This window comes from Haliotis asinina, chromosome 9 (assembly GCF_037392515.1).
Source record: "Haliotis asinina isolate JCU_RB_2024 chromosome 9, JCU_Hal_asi_v2, whole genome shotgun sequence".
NCBI lineage: Eukaryota > Metazoa > Mollusca > Gastropoda > Lepetellida > Haliotidae > Haliotis > Haliotis asinina.
This window is the reverse complement of record NC_090288.1, coordinates 55,095,242-55,121,754: the sequence shown is the minus strand read 5'-3', so window position 1 is coordinate 55,121,754 and position 26,513 is coordinate 55,095,242. Positions and strand designations below refer to the sequence as shown.

The following is a 26,513-nucleotide window of genomic DNA, read 5'->3' as shown; positions in this document are numbered from 1 at the left end:
GTTCTCAACACTTTTCAATTTGCCCCTACTCACAATCTGCCCAAGTCTTCGGCGATCCACAACACTGAATTTCCTAGGCCGACCTGCCCCTGCTTTGTGCTCTATCCCGGTTCCTGTTTGAATATTCTTCAAAGTTCTGTATACTGTAGACAGAGGAATACCATGTCTACAAGCTAACACTTTAGCATCAGCCTCACCCCTTTCAAAATCATCTAGAATGAGCTTTCTTATCTCTCTTGCTGTAAATTCTGCCATGTGAACACAGGAAGCCATCTGCTCAGACAAGGGAGATAACTCTTGACGTAATGAGCTGCCTTCTAAGCCTTCAAGAGTTGTCTCCCTTATTTAGTATGCTTAGTGCGTAGTGAAAGCCCTTTTTCCAATCTTAGCATCATTAGAAAAAAACAACAAAGATTTTCTCAATAATTTCTGGGAACACTGTAAGTGAGCACCTTTAGAACAATGGACTTTCTCGTCATAAATGTTAACTTCAAGAAATCTACATTTTGATCAGCAAGTCCTTAGATCTATTTGTAAATAAAGAAGTATGTGTACCTTAAGATTTGTGATTGGCTGATTATTTGATCTGTCATGCAAGTCAGCAATTCTTGAAACCTTGTATTGTCACAAGTATTGTTGCCAGAATTAAGGTTCTTGCAGTTGAGGTCTGTGGAGACCGTTAAACAACAGCATGTTTTGTTCGAGATAATAATGCCGTTCTCGTCTCCCAGGGATCAGACAGCAGTTTATCGTTTGCTCGCCTCCAGGCTCAGCAGGACGACTCAGGGACGTTCCAGCACCCCGACAACATCAACTTTCACAACCCCCTCTACAGCAGCCGCACCAGCGACGACAGCTGAGACGGAGGAGAGAGATGTGAACAGAGACTTTGATTATTACAACGTGGAGCCAACAACTGTATAGCACTTACTGTCTGTAGCAATTATAGATAATACTACTCAAATTTTGATAGGGACACTGAGATATTTCTAACTGTAATGTAATGTGACAGCAAATTAATGAACTGTCTTTTTCATAAAAATACAAAACAAAGCTGCACATGCTTCAGGTCCATCCCATTATTAAAAGCTATTTTCATGACAACTGATCAAATTATCAAATCATTATGAAAGCATATTTTTCAGGCTGTCTAATTGGTCAAGAAAGAGGCGGTCACGTGACATCAATAGAAAAGCACTATTGACACCAACCCAGATCTAACCAAAACTCAGACTGACTTTACTAAAAATACATCTGAAGGGACCTGGATGGGGACCATGATTCAACCAATGAAATTGCTTTGTTCAATGGCATTCCCATACATGTCATAGTACTGTTGACATAACGTTATTAGTTATAGTGAAAATTACATTACTTTTCTTGACTAAGTGGACATGATTTGGTTATTAGAAGCTTTTTGGTAATTACGTAATAGAACAGTTATAAACTGGTGAATATCGTTAATACATGATTTTATGACCCTGCAAAAAGCAATATTGATCATCAGTGAAGTTCTGAGGTCAACATTGCTTTTAATAATAAAAATTGCTTTGGTCAAAAAAACAACTATTGACCTCATCGCCAGTCTATAATAATATATTCTCCTATCCCTATGCAATCTTTAGTGGTATATTTGTGGAATGTATGAGAAGTTTCTTGGATGATCCTTGACTTGCTGTTGACTCTGTGTCTGTAGTATGTCAGTTTCAGTTCAAGAGTTTCCAGTTTATTGTTTAACCAAGCTTCACCTGTTGACTTGTAGTTTATCTGTGTGTACAGTAGCTTTGTGGAGAACATGCAGGTTCAGATAAGTATGTAGTGCTTTTCTAATTGTATATTATTGCTTTCAATTTTTAGGTTAAATCATTTTATATTTTTTTGCTAAGCTCTACATTCTGAGATCACTGCCTATCTTATTCATGTATTGTTTGGCATGTACATAGCCACCACCCATGTTGACAAAGGTATGATTAGTTATACTTGATTCATACAATTAAATCAATTTTCTTGATTTACACAAAATTTTCTTGATTCATAAAGTTTTCTCAGATGTCAGCTGGTCTGATTTTGTTGAGAAAATTGTGATGTGTCTGTCAGTTTCTTAGCACAACCTGGTTGTGGATGGCCCGGTGGCCTAGGCTGACAATGTGCTGTACAGTGGTGACATGACTGTGGGTTTGAATCCGTTTGTCATGATTATGCTTCTAGGATTTTCAGCGCTAAACCCATTCTTGTACAACTTAGTTCCACTTAAACTGTAACCATTTGCATCACAATGGGCTCTCCTCTAGTTTTATCCGCTTTTAGCAATATTCAAGCAATTTCATGGCAGGGGACACCAGAAATGAGCTTCAAAAAGTGTTCTCTTGGTGGGAATCGAACCTGGGTTTATGGTGTTATTAGCAAGTACTTCAACTACTAGGCTACTAAACTGCCCCTCTCACCTCTGTAAATGTTAAGTAGAATATTAGTAAATGTACATTCATATGTGTGATTGCTTGAAGTTTACTTTACATGTACAGTGTTTGATATAACAAGGCAACAATTAAAATTGCAGAAATGTAGTTATTTTCAGCTGATTTTCAAGGTTCCCATAAAGATAAATTTGGTTTGTCAAGAAGAAGAAAAGTGGTATTTTTTAGAATGTTTTCCAAGTTCCCTTGTGAGCAAGGCAGCCATCTTGTTTTGTGAATTATAAGCCTGTTATTGAGCTGTTCATACAAGTCAATTAACAATTCTAGTGAGTCACTGATTCAGATGTATCAAATCTGACTGTGTATGCTTCAGTTTGATTGGTTAAAGAAAACCTTAGTGAAACAGGATTTGAAACCTGAACATATTCTTGATTATTGATACCTCATCACAGCAATAAGATGTTGTTTCAGTTTCTGGAATGTGTATTGATCCCATTTTTACACTACTCTAAAGAAGTTTACATGTTGACTGCCACCACAAGTATACTCACAGTGTCAATGTCTGCTCAAATTTGCCACTATAAGTTATCTCGTAGCTATATCAGTGTTATTTTAAAGCAAGTTTCACATGCTGGCAAAACAGGCACAAAAAGCAATCATCTCCGAGCAAAGAACACCAAGAGATGGTGGACCAGAACTGAAACCAGTAAACTTGTGAGAGTCAGTCAGTGTGTTAAGGACATACGATTCTTGTATTTATTCCCTTCACATTTACGCCTTTAAATGCCAAGTGCTACTACAGGTACATACCATGTCCTAGTTCCACCACTCACCGAACATCGAGTTAGTCAGTGACTTACTCAGCAATATTTCTGCTGTATGGCAGCAGTCTGTAAATAATAAATCTTGACCAGACAGTCCAGTGATGAAGCAGCATGATCACAATTGGGATATTATGACCTGTGTCAACTATGTCAGTGAACCTGACCACCTGATCCTGTTAGTCACCTGTTCCGACAAGCATGGACTGCTGAAGATCAATTCTAACCAGTCACCGAACAGTTACCTTGCTTCAACAGCTGGCCGTTCTATGTGTTCAATTGAACAAAATGTCAAATAAACTTGTATGCTTCTTTATTTCAATGCATCATGGAAATGTGCCAATATTTGTTGGAATTCTGAAAATAAATATCTCCAAGTATGGTATACAGTTGGCTTTTAGTATGTATACAATATATTTGTTTGGGGTGAAGAAAGCTGGATTAAAATGTGGGATTTTTGAGAAATGTTTTATTTTCCCTTTATTCCATAAATTACCAACAAACAAGAATCTGAATAACTGAATAAATGCATGTCAAGGCAATAGTCAATGTACTGATATATTTTCATCCAGATTTATGTTTTGTGATTAACAACTGTTCATTTACAAAAAAAAACAAAGAAATATAGCTAGCAGCTACAGCACGTTCACACAATTTATTAAATCTTTGTCAAAATCCTGCTGAGAGAGTGTTAGCCTGGACCGTCTAGTTAATCTTCCTTTGCAACAGGTGATATGATTTGTAATTTTAAAAAACTATGGACTTCATTTAAAATTGATGTAATTATGATTTACTTCATACACTGCAAACTGGTCTAGAAACTAAATGAAACAAATTTAAAACATGTATGCAATATGTGAAGAATAAGCATAAAAATATATTTATCTCATGATTTTGTTTTATACTATTTATCTCAAATGAACCCTGAAAGTATTGTTACCTTGCATGTATACCATTAAAAAAGGTAGGGGATATTCAATTTTGCAAGCATACCACAAGAAAAATGTGTATGAGATATTATAATACATAACACATACATCCATACAGATGAACATTTCCAAAGGGATGAAATAAAATATCACATTTCCCTCAAATTCTCTCCCTCATCTGTTTCCTCCTTGGCGTTAAAATTTTAATCTTCTCAATCTTGTAAATCCAACATCCCCTACTTTTGTTAAAGATAAATCTTGACCAATCTGTACATCAAATGAACACAAGCATGTATACACAACTTAATACAAACTGGTATCTGGGAATAAGTATAATTTGTGACCTTGTACCAGGATGCAAACAAACATATACACAAAGAACAATATAATCATTAAATCTCTGAAAATGTGTTCAGACAGAATGCATACATGTAGAAAAACAACAACGCAAAAGTTTTAAAGTCAAAATATTTTAACAAGTACAAGATCTTTGTTCTATTATGATGTGCTGTATGCTGCTGTCTTACTATGGTATAAGAATTAATATACTGGTATCACAATAGAATAGAGATGTTATTATTCATAAAGTGTTTTGCCTTTAGGCCAGACCAATTTTTTTTTCTTGTTTTATGGATTTTAGTCTTAAGAAAACCTAAACCCGGGATGGAGTTAACAAGAAAAAGATTTTGATGTAATAAGTAATTTTCCTTTTAAATTCCACAAGTATGTCACTTTTGGCAATACCATTTATAAAAGTGTATATGGGGAATTAACAATCTAAATAATATTTTCTTGTAAGTCTACATTTTTGGCATGTAAGAACATTAGATGTTTATTCTTTGAGAGAAAAAAATATATCTTTTTGAAAAGTACGATTGGTGGATCTTCAATACCAAAAATAAAACTGGTTTGGCCTTACTGTTAAATACAAACTTCTAAAGTGCCAATCAAACAGTTATACCCAAAGCTATAATAACATATGATATGCAGTTTGTGGAAAAAGCTAAGCATGCACATTTAGTTATTCCTTTTCCAAAGCAACTGAAGGATGGACAAAAATCAATTTGTAAAGATCCCTTCTGATGTAACATTGAAGTAGGTGCAAAAATCTGGTAGAGATGTGAAAATTGGAAATTTCCTAATTATAATTCTGAGAATGGAGTCAAAGGAGTAAAGGTGGATGACATGGTATCAACAGTCAAGGAATCGTGGAATCCATCAAGTCATCTTCATGACTAGCAAAGGTTGCTGGGGACGTATACTCAGATCCCCATTGAGGAGTGGTAAGTAAGTTGGTTGTACACCCCTTTTAGCAATATTCCAGAAATATCACCAGAAATGGGCTTCACATATTACATATATACCCACGTGGGGAATCAAACCTAGACTTTCGGCATGATGAACAGACGCTTTAACCGCTAGACTACCTCACCGCCCCTCCATTGATGAAAGTAATGGACGTATGATAAATCTGTTGACTTCAGCATTACAACAGGCAACACCAATAATACTGTAAACTTCACTCAGACCTACATCCTGAGTGTGACTATAAACTTACACATCACTGTGTACTGACTCAAAGATTGATATGTTAAAAATGGAACTGTTCCGTTGTAGTATAAACTGGAAACATAATGTTCATATTGCTGATTTTGTTCTCAAAGTAAATGACTGTGACCCAAACAACCACCTCCCTGCTAAGGTACAAGTGAGTTTGGCACAGTGCTATCTCGATAATGTCCAGGGTATATGTTCCAATAAATCTAAAGTTCTACAGCAAAGGTTTGCAGACTGTGCTACTCAGATTTGAAAGGAAAGTGAACTCTTTCATGTGGGCACGAGGACACAACCTATCAAAGTCAGTTGTTTCTGCCACTATTGTTACTGTTTACAGTTGAAGCAGATGTCAACTATGATAGAAACCTCGTGATTGGCAACTACCCAATTAGACACCCGATTGGATAATAAGCCAGCAAAGGGAGTTAATCCAATTATCGGGCCAAGTGGCGGATGCAACTACTAGTAGGTACAAGTCGAGATTTATCTGAGCATATATCCTTGAGATTATGGAGGATATCTTTAACAGTTTATCAGTCAGCTCTATCACAGCATGTCAGCTTGATCTGAGTGGAAAGCCAGCCATTTTGATGATACCCTTCCTACAAACACAATGAAAGCACAATGGGATTCAAACCTTTGATCACAGGTTCCAGGCACACCAAAGGGACATAACCCAGTGCCAGTTACGATGATACAAAATATGAATGAGATCAGTGTGTATGGAATGACCAATTTGATTATTAGTATGAAAACATTGAAAGCTCACATATGCGTAAGGAAAATTATTGTTCAAACTTCGGACTGTCAGTTGCTGCTACAGTGGCACTTCAGGAACATATAACCACTGTATGTCCGTTGTGAATGGTCATATTGTGGCCATTTTACAGAAAGTTTGATGATATACATCTTCAGAAGAAGAATAACATGATGAAAAAAAATGAGAATAACTTTAAAAACACATTAACAGTTCATCATACTAATAAACTAAAAATATGACCCAGTTTAAGGACTTGTGGGTCTGACAACTTGGCTCTTTGTTATTCATCCTTCACTGTGATGATAACATTAGTCATGGAGTCAGTTAAGGACATCATCTGAGTGAATGAGTAAGATGGGTTTTATGCCGCTTTTAGCAATATTCCAAAAATATTATGAGGGTCACACAAGGTTTCACACAACATACCCATGTGTGGAATCAAACCTAGGTGTTCAGTGTGTTGAGCTAAAGCCGCAACCACTAGGCTACCCAACCACCCTGACATCATCTGAATTGAGAAACAGCTCTATCTCAAATTCACACAACGACCTGTGTACTTTGTTACACTTCCACTCTCTATGATGTGACATATACTGCCTTCGATACTTTCCCCCTACTGGTAGAGTAAAAGCTACTAGAGTTACCTCCTCCTGGCCATGTGCTCTTCCCATATGCAGCCAGTACTATACATGTGAAATCTTGGCTACGTCTTGTGTTCAGAGGACACGTAACAGGCCTCATTGAAAAACACATAAATCATATGATCCTATTTTCCATTGTCTCGGTTTCTGAAGTCAGGATCATCACATCACAGACCTGCATGTTGGAATAAATATACATGTGTAACACTGAAGTTTGTAAAATGTAAATATATGCGAGAGGTAGGCACAGTCTATTTCAGTAGATCAGTAGGAATGTTAAACTATACTGGAATATAATTAACAACATCATATTTCTGGACACCATGTGTCTTTCAAACTTTTGACCAGAATGACAAAAATTTTATATTCTCTTGATGGAGGATCAAGGGAGCCATTCAAAAAGGGTCATTCAAATATATAACCAACATTTGGGTGGAAGCCCGATACACCACATGGTCAAGGGTTACAAGTGAGTGATAGTCTGTTACAGGTGAATTTATGTCTGTTACAGGGGAGGAAAGGTCTGTTACAGGTGAGGAAAGGTCTGATAAAACATGCAAATGAAGTCTGATCTGAAGGAGGAGAGTGAAGGTCTCAGACAGGTTAAAATCACATGACTTTAAATGCTTAAACTTCGGTCTCTGTGTGTACAAGACTGAAGCTCATGTGACTCTTTGAAACATTTTTAAGCAGTAAATGGGTATCAGGTAGGATGAGATCTCGATATGTTTGTAAACCATCAACTACCTCCTGCAGCTTGGGTTGTTTACCCCGATGACGATTGTACCAAGACTCGCAGCTCCTTGCTCCAGACATAAGTAACCGTGCTACAGTTCGCTGTGACTGTGGGATGGCTTCAGCCCAGGTTTGTTTGCATTCTGGATCAGATGGTAGAAGAAGTTGATAGCCTGCTCATAGTTCTTCACTGATATCCTTTCATTGTCGCCATGGAAGCGTGCCACGTCATCAGGGTACATGTATGTGGGTGAGAACCTGTAGATGTTGTGGGTGAGGTTGACGTAGTGACGAGTGTCTGTGTTGCCTATCATCACACCTGGAGGTAAAGGAAACGCAGATCACACTTTCAGGCTCCAGATCATGGACACTGAAGTGGGATCACATGATACGGGCATCATGTTGTGGTCAAGATTACCCCATTTAGTTTGTGATATGTTCTATGGTGTCCTGCCACACTTTTCCCTCCCTAAATGGGGCTACTATGGTGTCCTGCCACACTGTTCCCTCCCTATCTTGGGCTACTATGGTATCCTGCTGCACTTTATCCTTTCTGTCTGTGGTTACTATAGTGTCCTGACACTTCCCCTCCCTTCCTGGGGCTACTATGGTGTCCTGCCACACTTTATCCTTTCTACCTATGGCTGCCATGGTGTCTTTCACACTGTACAATACCTGGGGCTACTATGGTGTCCTGCCACACTGTTCCCTCCATCCCTGAGGCTACTATGGTCTCCTGCCACACTTTATCCTTTCTACCCATGGCTGCCATGGTGTCTTTCACACTGACACACTTCCCCTTCCCTACCTATGGCTACTATTGTGTCCTGCCACACTTTATCCTCTCTACCTATGGCTGCCACTGCACACTGCACACTGTACAATACCTGGGGCTACCACTGTGTCCTTCCACACTTGACGGATGCTGTTTTTGATAACCTGGTAGCCGAAGTCGTCAGACCCGTATGGTGACATGGGAAGAGATTCTTGTGCATACTTCACTTCAATCTGAACTCGGTCATCATTGATCAAAAAGCGGTCATAGTCTATCACCTGTTTACAACAGAGTTGGATTGTGTAACTGATTAACATAGAGTGGACACATCTGCAACAGTCAGTTTCAGATAGTGAGGGCATGTCTTCTCCAGTTACCAATACATCTACAGCACAGTCACAATAACACACATCTCATATCTGTAAACTAAGGAAGATAATATAAGTTGTTCACTGGTCATGATGGTGCATGGGCTGATGCCCTCTGTGTTCAGAGGGAGCCAGTGAACAACGTATATTCCTTACCGAACATCTCAATTTTAATTTTGTACTGTGTCAAGCATGGGTATCTGATAATAATATGGTGCACCAGAGTGAGTGAGTGTGAGTTTAGTTTTACATTGCCTATAGGAATATTCCAACAGTATCAAGGCATATGACACCACAGAAGGGGTTCACACGATGTACCCATGTGGAGAATGGAACCCAGATCCTAAGCATGACGAGCCTTAACCACTAGGCTACCCCATCGCCTCAGGTGCACCAAGATTAGGCAATTAACCTTTACTCCATTTTCAGTTGACATGGAATCTAACAGACAACAAAAACAAATTTAGTGTTATCTCGCTTCCATTGGTTTGCATTTGCAAAACATCAGTAATCTCTGTACATCATACGTCACTCAGTTATTTGAGATAAAGAAGTACTAACACACAGTACCCTCAGTTGGGCATTCCCAACAGAAAACAATAGATATGATAGGAGAACACTCAGTCAATCAGAAATGGGCAGTTACAGGTGAGTTAAAAAACTGCAGGTGTGTCCTACCTCTTGGACAGTCTGTGCTGGGTGAATGCGGTGATTGACAATGGCGACGGCCTCGGGAGGCAATACATTGTCCTGCAGTATATAAAAAACACAATGGTTAAATTTTGAAATAAACTGAAGAGCAAAACATCCACTATGACATGAAGAACTGACATGACATGAAGACTTCACAATCTCATATGAAGACTTGACACTATGTCATGCAGAATTGATACTATGATATGAAGAATTGACATTCTCGTATGAAGACATGACATTATGACATGAAGACTCAATGCCATGACACAAAGACTTGACACTGTAACATGAAGACTTGACATTATGACACAACACTCAACACAACGACACAAAGACTTGTCACTGTGACATGAAGACTTGACATTATGACACAAACACTCAACACAATGACACTAAGACTTGTCACTGTGACATGAAGACTTGACATTATGACACAAACACTCAACACAATGACACAAAGACTTGTCACTGTGACATGAAGACTTGACATTATGACACGAACACTCAACACAACGACACAAAGACTTGACACTGTAACATGAAGACTTGACATTATGACACGAACACTCAACACAATGACACAAAGACTTGTCACTGTAACATGAAGACTTGACATTATGACATGAAGACTCAACACAATGACACAAAGACTTGTCACTGTGACATGAAGACTTGACATTATGACACGAACACTCAACACAATGACACAAAGACTTTTCTCTGTGACATGAAGACTTGACATTATGACATGAACACTCAACACAATGACACAAAGACTTGACACTGTAACATGAAGACTTGACATTATGACACGAACACTCAACACAATGACACAAAGACTTGTCACTGTGACATTAAGACTTGACACTGACATGAAGACTTGACACAAACTACAACATGAAGACGCGACACTATGGCATGAAGACTGGACATAGCATGAAGACCTCACACAATGGCATAAACACTCAATACTATGGCATGAAGATTCGACACTATGACATGAAGATTCGACAATATGACATGAAGATTCGACACTATGGCAACCATACCTATCAATATATATTTCCAATACTGGAATATTGATATACTGATATACTGGACATCAAGATCAATAGTCATATCTACAAAGTGTATAACTGGAATTTTGTGGCAGACATGATCAACTTCAATATATAGCAGGGGTTCAATTTCTTTTATGAAATTTCTTTTAAAAGCCTCTTTCCACAGGACAAGTGATTTTACGAAAGTGACTTTTCCTGACTTGTCTTCAACTTGCACTGATTCTTATGACATAATCATAATAATGTAATTATGAAAGAATAAATCAACAAATTATTTGATGGTAATGTTTAATGGACTATTTATTGAGAAGTGACAGATAGCAAAGAAAGATAACTCTTCCTTATTATCATTGTGTAATTTAATAGCTACATTTGGAGCAGATGTGACATGAACTCCAAGTTTATTTGCAGTTTGAAACCATAAGCAGAAATTATCTAGTAGTCTACCGACAAGTAAGATATCATTATTTGATTGCCCAAAACTAAAACTGACTTGTCCTGGGTATCGGGTGATGGGATGTGTATAGTTTGTTTGTTATCAACTCAAATCGAACCTAACCATAAACAATTACTTTTATACATGATCCTTAGAAAAAGATTTACTGATTTACATCTGTCTTAAATGAATAGTTGTATATGTGATGTACATGCATGGTGTCCCAACTGACCTTGATCCCTGCATCGAACCTTGTGACTGATGTCACTGTCCGTAACACAGCGTTAGTTGATGGCTTCCTCGACAAAATCCTGAAACACAATCAGAAACATACAGTGCTCAACCACTGTGGCAAATCAAATCATCCCTTTGACCAGAAAACACCAAATATTCCTTTTTGCATGTTCAAAGCTTATCTAGCTTCTATACATACTCAGTGGAGTGAGTGAATGGTGGGTGAGTGAGTGAGTGGGTGGGGAGGCATGCGAGTACGTGGGTGAGTGAGTGAGTAAATGAGAGTGAGTTGTGGGTGCGTGAGGGTATGGGTGAGTGAATGAGTAAATGAGTCAGTAAATGTGTGAGTGAGTGTTCAATGCTGCTTTTTAAAGCATCTATCACATATATATCTCACTGTGAAGGAAAACCCATAATGAAATAGGTTCTGGTGCCCACTGTCAAACAATTATAATCAGATAGAATCTGGGAATGAAAACCTGGAGTCAGCATATTCATGAGTAGCAAAGGAACACAGCTCTGAACAGTTACATGGTAGAAGATCATATCTGACATTCACATTACTAAACAAGTTATGTACCTACCATGATACAAGCGGGGTGAACAGCCACAGGTTGGACATGACTACACGATGTGGGAAGTACATCTGCAATAAGACACTACAGTTTGACAGACATTATGATCAAAATGCACTTTTTCTCAATTATGTTTCGCTATCATGACTGACATACAGTTAAATCCTGATGAGACAAGTTGCTGGGGACCAAGTAATAAATTTGACTTATTGATGTATTCAAGATATATGTATATCATATAAGGTAGAAAAGAAAGATATGGAACATTGAACAATTCCCTTATTCAGCACATCATATCAAAATATAGCATGCCAATACATTAGGTGACGTAGATAATGAAAACAAATAGCATATGAATATAAACACATTTCAATACTAGCACAATGAAATAAGAAATACATGTAACTCTTAGAATCCATGAACAAAATCTATTAGCAATCGACAGATATACGTGGTACCATCTTGAATCTTGTTGAAAGGAAAACGCAAACTCTCACGTTAAACTTTGTGTCTGTGAATTACTGTTACATTTATCCACAAATTCAAGGACACTTGCCAAGTGATAAAAATGATAACTGCTTGTACCTGAGACTGACTCAAGAAATTACTACAGTCCTTGACAAAACTTTAATGTTTCCGACACCGATGGTGGTGGTTTGACAGCAGGCTGTGTTCTGCCTTCATCATCAGACGAGTCGTTGTGACAGGTCCTTGGACCTAGCAATAATTTGTTGATATCGGCATCAGATGAAGGGGCACATTTTGTCAAAGTTGTCATTGACACATACATAGTCACATCACCTGGAAGTACATGTAATCTGGCTTGGGGGATGTCAACTTCACCCTCAGATTCACATAGGGTGTTTGGAGAGTGTGGCCTCTGTCAGAACGAATCCAGCATCGCAGCATCAGTTGGAGATTGTTACTGGCTTTACTTTCTCCCAAGCTTGTCATTAGATGCACATTCCTCGACTTATGCATAATATTAAAGATGCCGGCAATGAAAAGGATTTGACTGTATTTTCGAAAGGTTTGTTCAATATTTTTATCAAACGTACTTAATGAGAATTAACACTTTCTTTTACTTCTTATCTACATGTATTTGTATGTCTTATAACTTGGTAATTTAATTTCCATCCTTTAAGAAACTTTCAGGGCCAAGAATCAAGATGGTGGTCACTGAGAACTATAGGTGCTGGATGTGTTGTTACCTGTGAGGACAGGTGTTCAAACGTGTCCTTCTCTGGCCCATGTCCAAACATGCTGGGGTGTCCAATCGACTCCAGCCTGTAGCACAATAATATTGAGTACTGTATTTCTTCTAAAAAGCACTGGCCTCTAATAAGTATAGGGGTGTAGCAACTGTTCAAGAACTAAGCTTTGGTCTCCAATGAAACTCCTGGTTAGAGAGTTTGCTTTATTAATAAGTTTATTAGAGGAAATATGCTACTTACACTGCTCTAACTTCCATACACAAGGTGCATGCTCAATGCAAATATTATCACCATGGTCAGTGGATCAGTATGTATTACAACCTGTCTGTGAGGTACTAGAAGGTTAACCGTGAGTCCATCTTCTCCCAAGCCGACACAGATCTATGGAATCTCCTTGACCACCAACATACCTGACCTGCACTCATTGTAAAGAGCCACACAGTGCCAAACACTGAGAAATATGTCCACATTAGGTAAAACATATGCTGTGTCAAGAAAAACGTTTCCATTTTCAAACTCCATTACGGCAGTCATTTCCTCAAAACACATATCAAATTTGGTTTCCCTATCTATAACAGTTTCAGAGAAAATCTGTCCCCATAGGAAATGCATCACAAGGGCCATAAGTCTGTAACAAATTGTAACAGTTTCGATTTTCAAACTCCATTATGGCATTCATGTCCTTATGGACAGATTAAGCTCAAACCTATGTTATAATGATTACAGAAACAATTGCTCACAGTACCGTTGCACGGCTCTTGCTAGGATTCCAATGGAACTCTCCCGGGGTGGCATGGACGAATGACCAGCGCTGCCCTTGACCCTTAACCTCAAGATGACCTGACCTTTCTCTGATGTCCCAATTCTGTTAACAGAAGAAACAATAAAAGAGACATTCAGACCACACGTACAGTGCAATATTCCTTTCCCAATGATCCCTACTTCAACATTTTCTTCTGTGTCAAAGTGTATTGGGTTAAATTTAAAGGTCACATGCAACGTAAAGTACAACTTTGCAGATTCTGATACCTTTCGGTATGCACTTACCAAAACAAATCATCAAAAATGCCAATTCAACCTATAAAGTTGAAAAAAACGTGATGCAAAAAAAGCCTGCGAAATCGGAGTTCAAACTATTCACTAGATTTACCCCAGCGCTGGGGGAAAAAGTGGTTTCAACAGAGTATGAGGTTGTGAGCAGTAGTCTAGTCTTGGTTGTGTACACAAACAAGTAAATAATCTACTTGTTACATAAAAGAATATGCAATACACAGCTTCAATCATTGACCACACGCAATTTTAACACCTATCAGGCTATACGCCATAAACAAAATAAATTGATTTATGACTCGTGCACCTGAGTCTGGTCTCTGCCACATTATGTAATTAGACAGGTGTGATACTTGTACACATGACATGTTTTTTATGTCTGTGGGTTGCAAACAAACTACGTGTACATCCATTTTTCTCGGATGACTGGATCTGACGGAAACTGGTGCAAACTCTTGTCAGTTTCAAGTTCTGCTTTGTACTTGGACGAATGACAGTTTCCAGCCACGCAGTAGTTCACCATCTCTACAGAGATGATTTTTGATTGAATCGAACGCAAATTCAGAGGACATGTATCTACAAAATCCAACATCTATATATACATTTTTTATGGAAACAAAAAGTATTTTCATGTGGTTGCAGGGCTGTGTTCAATGTGCAGTCAAGAGGACGCTACACGTGTGTACTTTGTAGGCATTGCGACAATATGACGACTAGCTAGATGATGAATGAGAAATGGTAAAAACTCTACTGCAGATAAGAAGGAATCAAACTATGACATACATCATCCTGTCAGTGGAGTCACAACAAAAGATTCTCATAAAGGGGTGAGTGAGTTTAGTTTTACACTGCTTTCGACAATATTCCAGCAATGTCAAAAGCGGAAAACACCAGAAATGTTCTTCACACATTGCACCCATGTGGGGAATCGAACACGGTCTTTGGCATGATGTGTGAAGGCTTAAGCGACTGAACAACACCACCATCTCATATTTTCATAATGACCTTACTTGTGAGTTGATTACCTACAGTGATGTTGTTGTCTTCATCCCTGGGACAATACCATCCAGCACACACAAGCCCTCATCAGACAGGAACTCCAGTTTTGTCACACCCTTCTGAGTGAGACGCTGTGCAATGGCAAGTGCTCCGTCAGTTCCAGCAACCTGCAAAATATACCAAGGTGTGAGTGGCTACCTGCAGCATATACCCAGGTGTGACTGGCTACCTGCAGCATATACCTAGGTGTGAGTGGCTACCTGCAGCATATACCAAGGTGTGACTGGCTACCTGCAGCATGTACCCAGGTGTGACTGGCTACCTGTAGCATATACCAAGGTGTGAGAGGCTACCTGCAGCATATACCTAGGTGTGACTGGCTACCTGCAGCATACACCTAGGTGTGAGTGGCTACCTGCAGCATATACCAAGGTGTGAGTGGCTACCTGCAGCATATACCCAGGTGTGACTGGCTACCTGTAGCATATACCCAGGTGTGAGTGGCTACCTGCAGCATATACCTAGGTGTGACTGGCTACCTGCAGCATATACCTAGGTGTGAGTGGCTACCTGCAGCATATACCCAGGTGTGACTGGCTACCTGTAGCATATACCAAGGTGTGAGAGGCTACCTGCACATTTGGAACACCTGCTGGTAAACTACCAAGACATCTAATGACTGGATGTGGGATATTTTGAACTTTGCAAATCCGCAAGTCTCTGTTTACACTCACCTCCTCGTCATGACCAAATCCGACATAGAAGGACCTCACGGGCTGAAATCCTCTCATAAATAGGAACTCCATCGCCTCAAGGATTGCCTTAACAACAAAATACATATCTGAATCTGTAAAAAAATACTGATATTCACAAATAAACTCTTAACTATGTTACAGCAGATGAACTTGTTAGAAATTCATCTGCTGGTACTGAAGGGGGGTCACATATACTACTCACAAGAAGTTAAGAACACTAGTGATCAGCAATTGCAAAATCATTTCAATGCACAATCACTGGAGCAACGACATTGTTAACTATAGTCTGCTGGATATGCCAGTAGACGAGTTTGACCTTCACCTCTATGATGTCATTACCACCACTCCACACGTGATGATCTGGGTTAGAACCAGTCTCAAACAACCCATGCTTGTCATACGAGGTGACTAACAGGATCAGGTGGTCAGACTCACTGAACTGGGTCATCGATGCTCATGACGTTACTCACTGGATTGTCTGGTCCAAACTCAGCTACCTTATTGCTGGAATATTGATTAGCGCAGTGATAAGCAAGAAACAAACAAACCATCACTCCATGTTTGTCATCAATGGTGCCACGCCCATAAATGAATCCATCCTTGATCTCAGCAGAAAATGGCAGCACCTCCCACTTTTCTGGCTCAGCAGGCACAACATCTAGGTGACTTGTTAACATGTACGGCGTTAGCGACTCATCCATGCCTTTCACAGAGTAAAGCAGGCTATAGTTGTTGATGACCTCAAACTCCACAAGCGGAGACGAGTGTACTACAGGGAAGGCTGAAAAGACAGCAGTGTGAAATGAATGATTTAAGTTACTGACACAAGAATCAAATAAGTAAGTTACATTACTGACATAAGTTTAATCCACCATCCTCGATTCCCTTGGGAATTAAATATCCATTCTAACAACACTGGACCAAGCATTATTTGGGAAGTTATGTCACCAGTGTCATCACTGATAATAACATCACTCATTAATATTGCTCAAAATAATGCACCACCGAATGATACATGAATTAAAGTGTTTGCCAACAGTCTTAATGAACTTGTATACATTTTAAAGGGTAGATATTTAACTTGAGAAAAGCAGGTGCAACTTGACAAATTTGTCCAGGAACAATATGGTTCTTTTATTAATGATTTATGTATGCCTGCAAAATAATTACATTAAAATAATTACAGAAATTCAATTAAAATGTGAATCGCAAAAGCTACAAAATCTTTGTTGTTTTGGGGTATTTTGCCATCTCCCACTTTCTATGGAAACATTAAGGTTACATGTTCTAAATTTTAGGAGAATAAAATATCATAGAAAATATCATCTGGGAGAAGCAGATATTGTTCAAATTTGGGAGAGCACTTCAAATTCCTTTATAGGAAATTTGCATATGACCAATCCATGATTGTAAGATTGATTCAAGATTAGAAAGGAACCATGATGATGACTGTCAAAAACATCAGGCAATGCGTACTTACAGAGAACATCCGACTTAGCCAGACATAGTAATTTGAGGTTTTGTTTAGTATAACCAGGACATTTAGAGTTAAAAAGTTTATAAAACATTGATAAATATATAAGGAAAAATTGAAGTCAAGTTAGGTAGGGTCAATGTACTGGGAAAATGCATTGACCAAGTAACCAAATTTTTATGGATTCACTTTTCTGTGGGGAAATGGCAATTTCTCTGAAGTAACATAAACTAGGACTTTGTAATTCTACATGATTAGGCGGATGGACATTCGGATACTAGTGGTCAGTTTGTCAAAAAATGGGACACGCAGAGAATCGGAAATAATTTGTTTTAAGTATCTTCTGGAGCCTACAAGTCGGAAATATTATTTGATATTCTGTCAGATATGTCAGTGTTTCGTTGATTGATGGCTTTAAGTTAATTAACGAAGATATTTGATACTTGAAGAATTTGATGGTACCGATAAAGTTTCGGAAAGGGACTAATGAAAGTAACTAATTATTAAGATTGGGTATGAGTCATATGGCCATTTCTGTGCAGTATAGTTCCAAGGTATTTCTAAGTGTCTACAACTTCTACCTTATCAACATACAGTGCAAACTTAGTGCCATGAATCCCAACTGCAAGCGACATAAACGTATAAAAACCATCATGATTTTAATTTTCTGACTACATGAAATAAATATGTTTAAACCACATCGTGTGAACGATTTCTTATAACTAGCTGCAGGTCAAGAACCAAAAACAACCCTGAATACATTCTCATCTCGGTTCCACCATTTGAGGAAATGGAGAAGATGGGGTGGGTGCAGTGCACCTTCCTGATGTGATGGTTCAGGAAGAGCTGAAGAGGTCGGAGAATGAGTTGCCCCCTGACCGTTAGGTCTTGTGTGGACGTCAGGAGACCCAGTAGCTTCTACCACTGAGGGAGGGACAGAGGTCCGTTCAGAGCCTGGGTCATCAGAGACTGGAGTCTTGTCATTCGTTCGTGTGGCATGAAGGCTCTGAACCAAGCTGTGTCTAAGATGGCCCCAAGAAACTGTAAAGATTTTGTCGGCACTAGGTCTGACTAGTCTAAGTTTACAAGCCATCCTAACCGCTGGAGCAGAATTACAAAGTCCCGTTGTGCTTCCAGAGTGGCCAGCGAATGGTCGTGATTGAACCCATCGTCCAAATACATCACAAACAGGACCCCGTGTTCGTGAAGGAAGTGGACCAAAAAGGAAGGACCTTCCACTGAAAGTGGAGACCTCCCAGGATGAAACGGAGGTATCTGTGATCGGGTGTATAGATTGGGATGTGCATGGTACACATCCTGGAAGTTGAGGGATATAATGTAGTCTGAGGGCTCCAGCGACTGCATGACTGATTCGAGTGTCAAAAGTCGAAAATATGGCGGCTGTACGAGGAAGGAGGAGTTGAACTCCTCCAAATCATGAATTAGCCGCCATTTTCCCGAGTTCTTTTGGGGCCTGAGAAATACCGGAGAGTAATAGCCGGGAGTCAGATTCTCGAGAGGGAGTTCCTCCACTGCCTCCTTGGCAATGAGAGTTTCCACCTGTTCCAATATCAATTCGAACCTGTCCGGATCAGGTAGATGTTCGACCGGATGGCAGATGAGAGGTGGAGGGGAGGAGCCAGGGATGTAGAAGCCCGACACAAGAATCTGACATACGAACTTGTCCAGTCCGAGCTGAACCCAGTTGGGTACACATTTTGAGAGCTGACACCCTACAGGCCCTATGGAAGGATCTACTATCGCACGGGGAAGGACTGGCGGGACCCATCCGTCAATTGTGCTCCGGGATTCGGGGAGGTTTGCCTCCGCGCTTGGGCCCACCAAGTTTCTTCCTGGGAGTGGAGGAAGGAGTGGAACCCCTGTGGTCTTCCTTCCCTCCTCCATTCCGAAAGGACACTTGTCCTGTCCGGTTTTTTGGGGAGTAGACTCCGTCTTTTGGGGGTTCGGTTGGACCACTGCCGTGGCTGCGAACGACCTCTCCCTCTGGTCGAGGCGCGTCTGTTAGTCAACTCCTGTTGCTGATATTCCTGCCTCGAACAAAGGGCATCCGGAATCTGCAAAGAGAGTTCAGGCAGAGGGGAGGCATGGCAGAGACAATCCCTGATCTCCGTCGGGAGATCGGTCTTCCAGGGAACCCCTCATGTTGGAGATTAGTGATGTCTGCCGAAATATGTCTTGCAGACAGGCAGATTTGGGTTATGCCTCCTGCCATGGATCCGAATACACGGTATATAGACTCTGCACCGTCTTCCATGCCTGCTTCCTTGGCAAAAGTTGCCATGGCCTGACAGGCGTGGGCTAAGTAACTGGTTGAACGTAAGATAGACCATGCCTCCTTGTCAAGGTGTGACAAGTGTGCATCGGAAACCTTATGAGGTACCTGCCTGGAAGCAATCCGATTGATGCCCTGGTCCAACATGGGGGGTCTAGTGGTATTGGGGAGTTAGCCAAGGGGATTTTGTGACGTTGTCTGTCCATAAGGAATAACGAAGGAAGGAGATGACCAGGTCCCACTGCAGCCACCTCCGATTGAAAGTCACTTCCCGCCTCCTGAAGAAGACAATGGGTAGGAGGGCCTTCTGAGGGGAATGGAGGGAATCCTCACAACTAAAGGTAGCCACCCTAACCCTCTTGGCGGCAGACGGGTGGTCCTCAAGTTCCACCACAGGTAACCCTGAAAATTCCGCCACAGCCGCTAGGTGAGCTATTGGATCTCCCGTAGGTGGAGGGGTAGCATCCTCAGCCTCCGGAAGGATGCGAATGAGGGAAGTGTTATATATATCCACCTCATCCTGAGGGTTAGGCTGTCTGATGGGGGAAGCCAACCGTTCCACTCTCCGGGGTGAATGGGAAGATTCACGTATGGGGGAGAGGGACCTTGGCGGGGGGTTCGGAGGGTCCAGCTGCTGGTCTAGAAGGCTTGAGACGAGTGTCTTCACTGAGTCAAGTACCCTAGCGGTCAGAGAAACTTCGTTTGACCTACTCCTTTTGGATCTCTTTTTCCTCCTCCTCTGTCCAGAGTAGGTGAAGGGGAGATGCTGCAGGAAGTCCCCCGAGCATGAGAAGGGCCCAAACTGGTGAACGGCTCATCAGGGTGTCCGTAAGTGCTTCCTGCTCACTTTCAAGGTCGAACTCCTTTAACTGCTCCCGAATAACGATCTCGTCCCCACCTGCCAAGACCAGAGTTGAAAGGGGAGTATGAGGAGATGGAAAGTTAGAAACCCTCGAGGAGGTGGAGGAAGCTGGGGAGGTAGCCGTAGCCTGTTCGGATCTCCGGATGGCGGCCAAGTAGGCCTTGAATTCCGGATCAGATTCCGAGCAATGGGAATCAGCCGCACACATTGGTTTGCACCCCCTGAAGACCGCATGAAGGTTTTCCTGACTCTTACGAGTCCCACAGTAGGGGGTGTAGAACAGATCCATAATAGGTTGAGTTGCGGACATCCGTGGAGCAACTACCCATACGAGTATGGACTGTTAATACCCTGAATGATTTGTCCACACATAAATCCAGAGGGTTCAGTACCCAAAAGTTCGATACACGGAGGGTTTGGAGTGTGTCACGAACCCGAAGTATCCGTGAAGACGGAAGCTCCGGGATTGGAGGGTCTGTCGGTGTGTAAGCCCCACTCACTCCAGCCTGTGCTACCTGTTGAACAGGTGAAAAAGTGGGTCACAGCTACCTGAGACTAATGAAGGGTTAATTAGTCAATAATATAAAGTTGTAACGCCAATCCTAGTAAACCTACCCAAAGTAGGGGGCAACAGCCATGTGCTGGAACCCAAAAAGAGCGCAAAACCTTAGTAATAAGCAGGTAGAGAGTGAATTTTAGAGACATTTTTAGAGAATTTTAGATTTTTTTCAGTAACAAAGATATGTAAGTGTAAGACAGGGTCCCTTAAAGGTCACATGCAATCAATAATTAAAACACAGTTATCACCTATTCACAACATATAAAAAGCATTTCTGATCAAGAAAAATCAAATAAACAAATTTATAAGCATATAATCGCAAATCAAAAGTGCAATATTTTGTACTCAGGTTTACCTCCTTCGCCACGATACTAAACCCAGTCAGAGCCGGCGGGTGTGCACTCAGATGTAAGGGAACCTTTTCACTGGCCACTGGTTCATTTGCTGATACGTTTAGCCAGCTCATTGTTTATGGCTTATAAGCCCGACAGGTGTTAATTTCAAATTGCATGTGGTCAGTGACTGAAGTTGTGCCTTGCATATTAGCAGACAGGCAGACATAGGTATCAATAAACCAGACACTGAGTTTTCTCTGTGATAGAGTCACGAACTTCAAGCTTCGTGAACCTATTCACTGCACGTGCATTATGAGCACAGCGCAGCGCAGCAGGGCTATTGAAACCACTTTTTCCCCCAGCGCTAGGAAAAAATTTGTGATTTGTTTGAACTACGATTTCACGGGCTTTTTTTCCTCACATTTTTTCCACAATTTTATAGGCTGAATTGGCATTTTTTATCACTTGTTTTGGTAAGTGCTTACCGAAAGGTATCACAATCTGCCAAGTTGTGTTTTACATTGTATTTGACTGTATACAAGGATATATCAAATGCAAAGCAGGGTCTCTCCCACATGGATGTCAGTGTACGACAGAAGTAACAAGGATATGTCAAGGTAAGGCGGAGTCTCTCCAGCAACTAGGATATAGGTATGAGACAGAGGTGACAAGGATATATTTTGATTGGTTGGGGTTGGGGTTGGGAACTCGGGTGGGGGTGTAATATCTTTTCATTCAAAAACACAAATACCTGATTTGATAAATTCAACCATTTTGAACAGTTCATCTCTGTCGTATATTCCCGCTTCTAATGAGACTGTTTTGAACCTTAAAGCTGTCCTAAATTTTTGAATTATTTCATCTGTTGCTTCTATGAAATCATCATCTTTCGAATCACAAATCTGAATATCGTCCATCCGGACGGACAGCGTGAAAGTCCGTATGATAACTATAGCTGCCAAGACGAAAACAACGCTGCATAAAATTGTCAACACAAGACGACATGTGGAGGCCGCCATTTTGAGATCACATGACAATAGCTGGGTTCAAAGGTCTGAAATTGACTCGACGGATACTTATGACGGCTGCTTCAGATAAGCCTGTTAACGCGGTGTCGCATATGAGAAAAAAATCCGGTCAAACCAGGTCTGCTTAATGACTGAAGCACCGTAAAATATTGACAGTCAAATCCACTGACGATTTATGTGTAAATACATGTGTTTGTGCGTTATGGTTTTTTTGAGAGAGCGTTATGGGTTGTGATGGAACTTTCATATATAAATATTCAAAATCTGCCTCCACTCTAAGCAAAACTTTGATGAAACCATTAGTGTTTTCAAACTTTTTTCATTAGAATGGTTCAGTAAAAAGGATATAACAAGGGGTGTAATTTGTGCATGGTTGTCACTTTAATGTCTTTATGATTGTACAAACAAACAGTAAATAAGGTAGAGCGCAGATCAAACGACGGGTTCTAAGTTCTGCTTAATTTAAAGCAAGCATTAGGGTAAGTTATGCCCATTGTTTTAGGAAGTGCTATATTAGCATCACTGATTAACTGAACTACGGCAATTATTTCTATTTAAAGAAAAGTAAAATAAAATTTAACTTATTTTGATGCTCATCATGCCCAATACATTACACGCGTATTAAATAAGTAAATATTGCCCTCGTGGTGTAAGTTGGTAAATTACAACATTCTAAGGTTCATTTGCAGATACGCTGAGGGCTCATTGTGTGCACAGAAAGATGAAGTATGGTGAGTCACTGGAAAGTAAGATTCTTTATGGATCATAACTTTTTTTAATGTAATTGATGCGTCGTTATGGAATGGATTCATAGACCTTTGTCAAACAAAATCATATACACTAGAGGAAGTTGTTATCCATAAAGAATGTATATAGAGATGTTGGGTTTTGTAAATACATGTTCTCTGAATTTTCGTTCGATCCAATCAAAAATCATCCCAGTAGAGATGGTGAACTACTGCGTGGCTGGAAACTGTCATTCGTTCAAGTACAAAGCAGGACTTGAAACGGACAATAGTTTGCACCAGTTTCCGTCAGATCCAGTCATCAGAGAAAAGTTTGTTTGCAACCCACAGACATAAAAACATGTCATATGTACAAGTATCACACCTGTCTAGTTACATAATGTGTCAGAGACAGTACTTGGTTGCACTTGTCATAAATCAATTTATTTTGTTTATGGCGTTTGGCCTAATACGTGTTAAGTTCAAATTGCGTGTGGTCAATGATATTGCATATTGTCTTTAGCAGACAGGCAGACAGACAAATGGGTGTCAATAAACCAGACATTGAGCTTTCTCTGTGACAGAGGCTGTTTACCACAATGAACAGTTGTTGTTTTTAATGTAACGAGTAGATTATTTACTTGTATGTGTACACAACCAAGATTAGACTATTGCTCACGACCTCATACTTCGGGCAGGCATACTGTTTCAAGCTCCGCGAAAGAGAAAGAGGGTGGGAAGGGAATAGGGGTTAATGCGCTGAAGACCCGGGTTCGATTCCCCACGTGATTACAATGCGTAAAGCCCATTCCTGATGCCCCCAGCGCACACGCAGTGATGTTGCTGGAATATTTGCTGGCACCGGAAATGGGCTTCACACCCATATGGGAATCGAATCCCAGTCTACGGCCTTACGAACCCTTTTACCTATAGTCTACTCGTACAAGTGTAGCCTGCCGCAATCCATAATAATACAACTGTATCGATGAATGTGTATTGAATCATTTTAACGTCGGCTAGTACTGGGAGTCTACAGAAATCTCCATGTGATTCAGATTTTCGAAAACCCTTTAGCGAATGATTATGGCTTAGAAATGAAGAATCATTTTGTTTTTGCTGCTGCTGTTATTTAAGGATGCATTCAGCAATATTCCAGCCATATGGTGTCAATCTGTAAATGGTGTAGTCTTGACGAAACAATCCAGTGATCAACAGCATGAACATCGATCTCCGCTACTGGGATACATGTCAGTAAAGCCTAACCACCTGATTATGACAAACATGAACTACTGAAGACCAGTATTAACCGGGATCTTCAAAGTTGAAGGATATTTAAAAGTGCCGGTGGTCAGACTTGCATATATCGCGTGCCAGAATCACCAAAGAGGTTGTATGGACAAGACAGCTATTGACCAGCTGCAATAATATAGAAACAATTTTGTCACGTGCTATCTTATCACTCTACTAATACCCTTGATCGAGGCAGCAGTTCCATCATTCCGAAACTTTTATCTTTCAAAAACATGTTGTTTGTAAATGTAGCTTACCTTATATCAATATTGGTAGATGTACTTAGTGTTACTGTGTCTGAAGTTTGTAACAAGATTGGTTTCAGTGGCATACTTTCAGTGGGATGTCCGTAAACTTGCGACATCGTATCTCAGCCGTTTGCTCTAATAAAAAAATGTCTGTCCGCACACGAACGCACGCACGCACGGACAACATGTGTACTTAACTTAATTACACAAGTACAATCATCTTGAATCATACAATCTCTATCAGACATCACCTGCGCACGTGTTCACGGTGTGCGGAATTTCAATTTTCCCGCCATGTCAAACCCAGCATAGCGCGGCCTTGACCCCTGGGTCAGCCTCAGTGTTGTGTGTATCCGCTCGTTGTCTACAGGACTGACCCGGTGCTGATAAACGATTATCTTATGTTCGGTGTAACTCGACTAGTGAGATGCTTCAGCACGTCACAGGTAGGTCATAGTGACTGTCGGGTCATTTACTGATAAATGTCCAAGCACGAGTTCGGCTCAGATCAGGCATGGCCTGCAGACTATGAGTATGGATGTGCGAAAAACGCGTTTATTTTTCTGCTGTTTTATAATCGTACCGGTGGATAGCTCACCTTGTATTAGCATCTGTGAAGCGATTCTGTTGTATGTTTGTATATTATTTTTTATGATCACAAAAGTGCATGTTTCTTAATAATATTAAACAGTATGGTACATTGTCAGCTGTTAACCTTCCGCGGTATAATGAAACCGTCCACGTTGCGAGATGATGCAAGTCCGATTCCGAAATCTCACGTTATAGGGAAACTATGTCTTTTTATCCTTACACGGAAGTAGAGTATTATCAAGTGTGAGTGCAGCTGATACACAAATTGCACATGTTTCTGACGAGATTAGAAAATACGTAGTATATGTGTTTTGTTACTCGAATCTACGCATCTTCTGAGAACTCTTCACCTGTGTAACTCGACATAGATCTAGATATTTAAAAAAGATAAGAACATTCACTAACTAAACTAATTTGCTTTGATAATGATACTTTTATACTCCATTCACGACGCGTAATAATATTGCCATTCAACATAGGGACTATTTCTTCTGTAAAAAACTTCGGAACAAATATTCATTTTTGTTGTTTTTGCAATTTCATATTTATAAACATGTGCAGTGAAACGCCCTGTCACAATGTATATACACACAGTGTTGTACAGATAGCGCGTTTTGTCTCAGTACGGCGCTTGTCAATGTATTCCATGTGCGTCGACACAATGTTGTACATATTTTACACAAGTACTTCAGGATCCGTGCTTAACTGTGATGAATGTCACAGGTCAAGGTTATGTCACGAAGGTGTGTCTCCTCACTGTCTAATGATTGGCTAATAATTGGTGCACAATACCGCATTGTCAACTTTTTGTTTGTGGTGGGTAGCCATCAAACGTTCATATTACTGTCAATGCATTTGCGTATTTGATAGAGCATAAATAGTTATGATCACAATATTGTATGTTAGAACCTACATGGTATGAAGATTAGTGCCATTCAGGTCAAGTAATTGATATATGTAGCTGTATTAAAGCAACCCCCCCTCCGATAATAATGAAACAATCCGAGTGCTTCTGTCTTGAAATCGAGCACCATCCGTTATTCAGCATTTGTTTGCTGCAAGGGAAAAGTGCAGGGTAGGGTACCGAG

General features: G+C 40.3%; 3 protein-coding genes across 4 annotated transcripts in view; 2 read left to right on the top strand and 1 right to left on the bottom strand.

The window, feature by feature from the left end:
- LOC137295535 (stabilin-2-like) overlaps positions 1-1,274 on the top strand; it is a 208,550-nt gene extending 207,276 nt beyond the window's left edge. The window contains exon 43 of the mRNA XM_067826919.1: positions 732-1,274. Within this exon, the coding sequence (XP_067683020.1) occupies positions 732-860 (129 nt within the window). The 3' untranslated portion in view covers positions 861-1,274. The remainder of the gene's footprint in view (positions 1-731) is intronic.
- Positions 1,275-3,532: 2,258 nt separating this feature from the next.
- Positions 3,533-22,562, bottom strand: LOC137295537 (N-fatty-acyl-amino acid synthase/hydrolase PM20D1-like). The gene is made up of 11 exons (XM_067826920.1): positions 22,295-22,562; positions 16,569-16,801; positions 16,000-16,086; positions 15,296-15,432; positions 13,962-14,081; positions 13,214-13,289; positions 12,012-12,073; positions 11,426-11,504; positions 9,679-9,750; positions 8,745-8,910; positions 3,533-8,176 (listed from the first exon to the last, which is right to left on the bottom strand). Exons 1-11 carry the CDS (start codon positions 22,560-22,562, stop codon positions 7,950-7,952), a joined length of 1,527 nt encoding a protein of 508 aa, XP_067683021.1. The 3' UTR covers positions 3,533-7,949.
- A 2,617-nt stretch (positions 22,563-25,179) lies between these two features.
- LOC137295718 (cytosolic 10-formyltetrahydrofolate dehydrogenase-like) overlaps positions 25,180-26,513 on the top strand; it is a 40,894-nt gene continuing 39,560 nt past the window's right edge. For both annotated transcript variants that reach the window (XM_067827235.1, XM_067827236.1), the window contains exon 1: positions 25,180-25,280. In XM_067827235.1, coding sequence (XP_067683336.1) covers positions 25,236-25,280 — 45 coding nt within the window. In that variant the 5' untranslated portion in view covers positions 25,180-25,235. The remainder of the gene's footprint in view (positions 25,281-26,513) is intronic.